Source organism: Corticium candelabrum, chromosome 16 (genome assembly GCF_963422355.1).
Source record: "Corticium candelabrum chromosome 16, ooCorCand1.1, whole genome shotgun sequence".
NCBI classification, from domain to species: domain Eukaryota; kingdom Metazoa; phylum Porifera; class Homoscleromorpha; order Homosclerophorida; family Plakinidae; genus Corticium; species Corticium candelabrum.
Genome location: NC_085100.1, coordinates 2,399,982 through 2,407,709, shown reverse-complemented (window position 1 = coordinate 2,407,709; position 7,728 = coordinate 2,399,982). Strand labels below are relative to the sequence as shown.

At 39.7% G+C, this 7,728-nt stretch overlaps 1 protein-coding gene and 2 long non-coding RNA genes across 4 annotated transcripts in view; 2 read left to right on the top strand and 1 right to left on the bottom strand.

Moving 5' to 3' along the window:
* LOC134191981 (DIS3-like exonuclease 1) overlaps positions 1-4,646 on the top strand; it is a 12,154-nt gene extending 7,508 nt beyond the window's left edge. Inside the window, exons 20-31 of the mRNA XM_062660638.1 lie at positions 154-310; positions 631-726; positions 797-882; positions 948-1,014; positions 1,071-1,158; positions 1,232-1,293; positions 1,818-1,928; positions 1,980-2,119; positions 2,178-2,269; positions 3,975-4,057; positions 4,114-4,248; positions 4,360-4,646. Of these exons, the coding sequence (XP_062516622.1) occupies positions 154-310; positions 631-726; positions 797-882; positions 948-1,014; positions 1,071-1,158; positions 1,232-1,293; positions 1,818-1,928; positions 1,980-2,119; positions 2,178-2,269; positions 3,975-4,057; positions 4,114-4,248; positions 4,360-4,518 (1,276 nt within the window). The 3' untranslated portion in view covers positions 4,519-4,646. The remainder of the gene's footprint in view (positions 1-153; positions 311-630; positions 727-796; positions 883-947; positions 1,015-1,070; positions 1,159-1,231; positions 1,294-1,817; positions 1,929-1,979; positions 2,120-2,177; positions 2,270-3,974; positions 4,058-4,113; positions 4,249-4,359) is intronic.
* Positions 4,647-5,034: 388 nt separating this feature from the next.
* On the bottom strand, positions 5,035-6,199 carry LOC134192327 (uncharacterized). Of its 2 annotated transcripts, XR_009971928.1 has the most exons (5): positions 5,670-6,199; positions 5,543-5,615; positions 5,355-5,447; positions 5,230-5,278; positions 5,035-5,156 (listed from the first exon to the last, which is right to left on the bottom strand). It is a non-coding gene; the product is annotated as an uncharacterized LOC134192327 (long non-coding RNA). The 2 variants fall into 2 exon arrangements; XR_009971927.1 differs by having other exon boundaries at positions 5,543-6,199.
* LOC134192328 (uncharacterized) lies at positions 6,195-7,450 on the top strand. Its single transcript, XR_009971929.1, has 3 exons — positions 6,195-7,082; positions 7,147-7,237; positions 7,301-7,450. It is a non-coding gene; the product is annotated as an uncharacterized LOC134192328 (long non-coding RNA).
* The last annotated feature ends 278 nt before the right edge of the window (positions 7,451-7,728 follow it).

Genomic DNA, 7,728 nt, shown 5'->3' with positions numbered 1-7,728 from the left:
GTCTTTGTTTCTGTTTGTTTTTGTTTGTTTTGTTTGTTTTTTGTTTGTTTTTGTTTGTTCTTTGTTTGTTTGTTTTCATTTTTTGTTTATTGTTTGTTTGGTTGTTGCTCTCCTCACTGTTCGTACCAACTGATGTATATATTTCTGTTGTAGACTTGATGCAGTGCGTTGGTCTATTAGTAAGTTGATGGACATAGCACGCACACTGAGAGAACGACGAGACGAGGGCGGAGCTCTAGAGCTTGAAGGAATTGAAGTGACGGTTCAGGTCGGCAAAGAAAAAGTCATAGAGGATCTCATACCCAAACAGGTTTTCAGATATTTGTTTAATTAATTTAAAGAAAATATTAATAAATTAATAATTTTTATATATTTTATATTTTAATATATTTTTATGTATTGATATTAACGTTAATATTGTTTATTGATATTAGCATTTGTTTATTATTGCGTATTGATAATAACGTTAATTTGATCAATTTTCATATATTTTATATCAAGTTTACATACTTCGAGTCATAAAATTAAGAAAATAAAATAAAAAATTAAATAATAAATATCTTGTATTTAATAAATTTTGTATTTTGTTGTGGAGCTTTGCCTGATTGTGTTTGTTCATGATTTTGTCAGCCGTTGGAAATCCACGAGACGGTGGCTGAGTGTATGATCTTTGCCAATCATTGGGTGGCGAAGAAAATAGCAACAGCGTTTCCAACGTGTGCACTGGTGAGTTTTGGAATGCAATATGTTAATTGATTAGCTACAATTGAGATTTTAATAATTAGTTTATTGATAGCTGCGACGACATCCGATGCCACTGCAGGAACGGTTCGCTCAATTGATTCAATGTGCTGTCTCCAGACATTACACGATCAATACAAAGTCTGTTTACACTATCCACTGTATTCACTTATTTTGTATGTTGAGCAATTTGAATATCTTTGCAGGTCGAGCAAGCTTCTTGCAGAATCTTTGGACAACGCCATTGACTCTCGCGATCCTGAAATCAATCGAGTCGAAATATTTTCTGTTTGTGGTGATATCAATTTTTTGTATTTGTTGTTTGTTAGTTGCTACGTATGATGGCTACTCAGGCCATGTCAAATGCAGTCTACTTCTCTACAGGATATGTTAGTTCAGATCAGTTTTTTCATTATGGTCGGTTGGTTTCATTACTACCTGTACAGTATGTGTACTGTGATTACAAATTTGTGGGTGCTGTATTTGACAGGACTTGCTTTGGATCATTACACTCATTTCACGTCTCCAATTCGTAGGTATGCTGATCTTGTGGTAAGTGAGGATTTCAGTTATTATAGAAATAAAATTAATTTTTTAAAATTGAAAAGAATTAAAAATTAAAGAAGTTAAAATGTTAAAAAAATAAAGAAAAGTAAATAAAGTTAAAATTTTAATTTAAAAATGAAAAAAATAAAGCAAAATAAATTAAATATTAAAAAATTAAAACATTAAATTAAAAAAATTAAAAATATGCAAATAAGAAATACAAATTTAAAGATTAAAACAATAGAAATAAAATATATTAAAATTGAAAATTAAAAAAATTAAAAAAACAAATAAAATATGAAAAAATTAAAAATTTAATTTAAAAAAATACAAAAGATAGGAAATATAAAATTAAAATTAAGAATTAAAAAATTAGAAAAAATGAAATAAAAAATAAAAATTGAAAAAATTACAACAAACAAATTTTTTAATAAAATAAAATTAAAAATTAAAAATAAATTAAATTGAAATAATATAAATATATTAGTAGTAGTATTGTTTGTTACACAGTGATTGGTTTGTGCTTACAGGTTCATCGACAACTCTTAGCTTCAGTCGACAAAGAAATGAAATCAAGATATCAAACTGTGGGAAACAGAGAGCTGGACAATTTGTCTCAACATATGAACAACAAACACAAGGCAAGTTAATTAACATTTCAATTTATAAACTCATAATATACTTAGTCTTAGGCTGCACAACAAGCTCAACGGTCATCAGTCGAGTTGTTTCAGGCAATCTTTTTCAGTGATGTCAGTGACGACCAAAAGTGTGTGTGTGAAGCAGTTATATTCGGATTTCGATCTAATGGTCTTCTGGTATTTATTCCACGGTTAGCTGACTTATAGAGCATATAGTAAAGTGATAACTAGATTGTGTGTTGTATTTAGTTACGCAATGAAATGTCCCGTTTACTTGTGTGACAAGGAAGGTCACGTGGTTCAACCTCATTTTGAAAGCGATGGCATACAGTATGGCTCAGGTATCAAGATATGAATGTCTGTACGTATTAAGTACATACATTCATATTTCTAAATTATTAATTGGCACTGGCCAGACCTCTCAACTTTTTTCGCACCAAATCGTGAGACTGTCTTTTATAAATGACCACGCCCATTAAACATATTCAAAGTGGGCATGGTTGACATACTATGTGTTGGTCTCACATTACGTTTGTGTGCACCAACGCTTTGCCTTCAACTTCCAAACGTTACTTTACTATACACATACACCGGATACCCCAGATACAAGCAAGCAGAGCCATATATAGGGTCTAGTTCAAAGAATCTGCTATGTCCAGAAAGACGGTGCTAACGAGTCTGTGCAAAATGACTGTCAGAGTGTCTCGTGGTAGGCTTGTCGTGAGAAAAGACTGGCAATCGTGAGAATTGGGTGCAAATCGTGAGATCGTGAGACATGCCCGTAAATCGTGAGTCTCACGACGAAATCGTGAGAGTTGAGAGGTCTGAGTCTGGCATTAGTTTGTCTCAAGAACAAAAACAACAAACAAACAAACAAGTAAACACGTGTATACATTGTGATGGCATGTCCATCGTATGCCGTGAAGACTATCTATAGCTAACAGTGTCCTTTGCGTCTCATGTCCATGAGATAAAAGTGCGGCCCTAGATCGACATTGTAGCTGACATGTTGGACAAACAAGAGAAGAAGTAGTGGTGTAGTGAGCTGGATGCTGTATATTACAGCATGTTTCTTGGGCAGCACTAATTTGTTCATCTTCAAGAATTTTTCAATGACGTACTGCAGCAACGTGTGTGTGTGTGTGTGTGTGTGTGTGTGTGTGTGTGTGTGTGTGTGTGTGTGTGTGTGTGTGTGTGTGTGTGTGTGTGTGTGTGTCCACATGACTCTATCTGTGGCAGGCAACTTTCTCAAAATTATGAGAGTCAATAGAATGTCTGTAGAGATTAATTGGTTTTATTAATTAAGAGAATCTTTGAATCTCAATTTTGGACTGATACATTGTACATACATGGATACATGGTTAGTGTTGGCATATGTCCGTTTCAAGAGACGATGGTGTAGTGCATTAGTCCCAGTTAGTAGTACTACATTAGTTCCAGTTAGTGAGCTCACAAATGTGAATGGGCCTAGCGCACGTTAATGGGTGTAGAACGCTAACATGCGTTAATAGTTTTTAACTGCAATATATAACCAATACTCCAGATCACTTTCGTGAGACTTACATTCTCGTATATGACGTGAGAGTGGAGCCCCCTACCCCCTGTTCTGTAAACCCAGCTGTGATGTATTGAAACAGATGCAAACCTTTACCAAATGAATAATAAATTGATATTATTTAATCACCTATGCCTTAACCGGAAGTTCCAAGAAATCGTCGACAGACGAAAGTGCAAATTTCAAAAACTGCCAGGGCCATGATGGCCAGGCAGTCTCTACGGCCCTAGTTACTACATGTTCATGATTTGCAAGCTCTGCAAAGTTCAATTCTAGAAGGACAGACTCTCTGACGCTGCACATCGTAGCAAGCTAGCAACTGGGTGAGTACATGACACTCATTGTGAGGGTCCTGTGTTTGCATGATGGTGTAGTCTACACTAATAAATTTAATTGCAGTGATGACACTGCTTAGCTAGTCAATGTGGACTAGCACACATACGTATCTAGAAACATGTACAGTATTGAGTTGTTGTATTATGCTGTGGTAGGATCTGTCGTACAAACTGACTATGAGATGACAGTTGACTATGGTCATGGAAACATCACGTACCGGCTCTTTGACCATATTATGGTACATTGGTAGCATACACTTTACTGTTGCACTCTTTTATTCACTTTGTATGACAGGTTCGTGTGTCTGCCTTGATATCTACCACACACGCTCCGTCATTTCGCTGTGAGCTGTTAAGCTGGCGGACTGTTGATCCAACAAGTGAGTCTTCTACGTCTAGCAAGGCAAGAAAGCGAACTGATGTTGTCAAGGTACTACATGAGTGTGTGTGTGTGTGTGTGTGTGTGTGTGTGTGTGTGTGTGTGTGTGTGTGTGTGTGTGTGTGTGTGTGTGTGCCTTTTATAGCAGTAACAACTTTTTAGGAGCTTGCAGAAAGAGTTCGAAAGGATGAAGCATCCGTTTCACAAACAGATGATTCTCAATTGAACGATTTGAAAGAACTATACGGTCAGACGTATCAAGAGGTTAGCTTGTACCATCTTATTGAACAATTAAAGAAACTATCTCTTAAAGTCAAGTAGACACCCATTTAGTAGGTAAGATGACAGACCACACTTGTAATACTTGTACAGCACTATAGTGCTACTGTACATATATATAGAACAATGATACTTGTAGGTATGTTTTAATACAACTTATTGATAGCTAACAGTAGATGCAAAATATACGCGGATGGTGACTATTATTTATTTTGTTTTCTATTGATTTGTGGTTGTGTTAATTAATTAATGTGTTAAGGTATTGTCAGTTGGAATAGTAACAGTTTTGCTGTCGGTTGTTGATCGTTTGCCATGTGTATGGGTTGGGCTTGAATCACCGATTGATGAACTACATGCTGTGTCTCTCTGTGAAACCTTCCACCATGCATATACAAGAGATGTTTCCCTCGAAATAGAAAGTAAAACGTGTCCGTAGAGTAGTCTTTGGCGTCTTTCAAAGTGTTGAGAATTCCTATCATTGCAGATACTCTGTACGGTCACCTCTACCGCTTTAGCCTCGGCCTCCCAGACCCGTGTAGCGCCGTTTTAATGGAGGATCGGCGCTACACGGGTCTGGGAGGTCGAGGCTACGCTTGGCTTTAATTAATTATTGTTCCAGAGCTGAAATGAATTCCTTTGTTCCCTCGACCATTTTATGAAAATTTGAGCATGGGGAACATCTGCAGTGGTTACAAATCGTTTAGATCTGAACTATGCGAATAAATGAAAATATGCAGTACACGTATTGCCTACCTGGATCACTGAACAGAGCGAGAATGTCGTAATTCTCAGAATTACGTATCTATAATAAAAATTTTGCCAATAAATTTGACTGTCTCAATCACCACCCTTGGCATGCTTTCCGTTGTATCACTAACCAGTGTTGATGTTCTGATCTGTCTGTTGATGGACATCTTCGTGAGAAGCTGATGCACGAAGTTGCCGTACGTAAGAGACGTGGTTCTCCGGTTCTGTAAGGTTTTCAAAAAAAACTATTCTAGGTCATCACCTTCACGTCGTCTGAAACGTGAAGCGCGTCGTAACGTGTTGAACCGGATCGGTTTACCGATCAGTTCACGTGCCAGTCGATTGTAATGTTGGTCACCCTGTCGTACGCTGCCGCAATTTGATTGACCGTGCTAGGTAAAGACAATTCACCATCACTTCAAGATAATCGAAGATTTGCTTCCTACTGGCCCAGTCGTCCTGTAGAGGCGCTGCATTCAACCAACAGTAGAAGTAGAGCGACGCCCCTGTTATCGGACACCATCAATCATCGGACAGCCGTGCAAGAAGTAAACGAAGTAAGACTGAGCTTTGTTAAAGTCCACAGTAAGAAGGATTAGTAAAGACTGTGATTCCAGACGCGGGACTTCCAAAGGCTTGAAACGGTTATGCTAGGACGGTAAACGTGATCCTTCTCTGCGACCCCGGATATCGGACACCACCATCATTCACCGCACACGACCTCTCCCATGAAAACGCAAAGGCAATTCTGCAATTTCGCACCTGAGATAGGTTGTAGGTGACTAGCTAACACAACAACACTATCACTGTCTCCGTTTGCTACGTGTACTCTCCAGGAGAGATAGCGCACGCTCATTGAGTCGAGGTAACGCCCCTTTCGTCGGACACTCGTTTTTTCATTGCAGCAGCAGTCTGCAGGTAAAAATGTCATGAGAGAGTTGGAAGGAAATATTGTACGGCCCCCCATTCATTTGACCTTTATTTGACTCAGCAACGGTTATTAGCGGAAACTGCTGAATTTTCTCTGCTGACAAGCTCACTCTGTTGGCATCTACTAGCCCTCCGGTACTGTCTAGTCTTTCCAACGTAAGAATTTGAACTCCTGAGTGTCTTGCAGCACAACTGCACAGGCTTGATGCACACGGATGTAGCAGACGATTCACGTCATCCATGTTCGAGCTTAGCGGTGAGCACATTCTCCCAACTCGCACAGGAACAGCCCGTGCTTTCCTTTCAAGGCCCCTAAATTGTTACTTGGCTCTGGATAGGACGTGTGCAGGTGTTCTGATCTCAGTTTGATATCTACCTTTGCCTGACCTTGCACCGCCACGAAGTGCAGCACGTCATCGTTGGTACAACCAGCTGTACCGAATGCAGGAACTTTGTTTACTATCAGAGCAGCTAGAACCTTCACCCCTGCTTCTCCTAGGTAAAGTTGAATTAGATAACGTCAAGTCCTTGTCAACGCGCGCTAGGCAGCGATCGACTTTCTTTGCAAAGGGTAAAAGAGCGTTTTAGCACTTCAACCCTGCCCTCTCATCAGTTTCGGTTGTCGTCTTCTTTGTTGAACGGCTAGTTCGTTCAAGCGACATCTTTTACACATCCTAGTGGGGGCGTGGTTGTAGGAGAAATGACTCAGAATTGCCATCAAGCACTCTAGGCAAGCGGTCTGCGTTCTGCGGCGTTTCAGATAGCTGAATTTAATCAACTGCAGTCATTTGAAACATAGAGCTGTTGCTGAGAAGGTAGGAAGGCAAGAAAATGGGTGTCCGACGATTGGGGCCGTTACCACGGGCGTTTGGCCGACTGTAACTCATACAGATCTTGGCTGACATGCAGGGTAACGACACGATTTGTAGGTAAAGAGTTGTTGATTAGCGATATATAAGTAACTAGGCTGAAGGATGCGTGTGTGCAATTTAGACGCTACTGTCCGGTGAACGATGTGTTTGTCCGATGAACGGGGTATGCAAGGCTCCGCACAGTTTTCAATCTCACTCTAAGCAGAGAAGAGGTACAATGCTCTCTCTTGGTGTGCTCAATTACAACTTGGATACCTACATTTACGATGTGGTAGGGACTGCGTTCAAAAACGGATAACTGAGAACTCGCGTCCGGAATATGATGGTGTTTGAGGAACGGGGCCGCGCTCTACAAGAACCGAGACCTCACCCATTGATCGATTGCTTTGCTGACGGACCAACGCAGAAGACAGGTTGCTAGAGCTCTGCGACTCGACTGTTAGCAGTGAGTTGCCGCTCTTGAAGTGTATAGTATAAATGTATAGGGGGCGCTTGTGATAATAGCAAATCCGTCCGGTTTCTCAGCGAGCAACGGAACCGTACGCTGTTGATATGTTTAATCATCCGTCTTGTGGCTTTCGAGCTTACGACATCTAGCTGGTGACAGGGCATCGCATAGCTTCGCTTTCCATCAGTAATCGAAAACTTCGAGAGGATTCACAATTGCGCACAACTTGTGCATGCAGCCAGACCTATTGTGTGT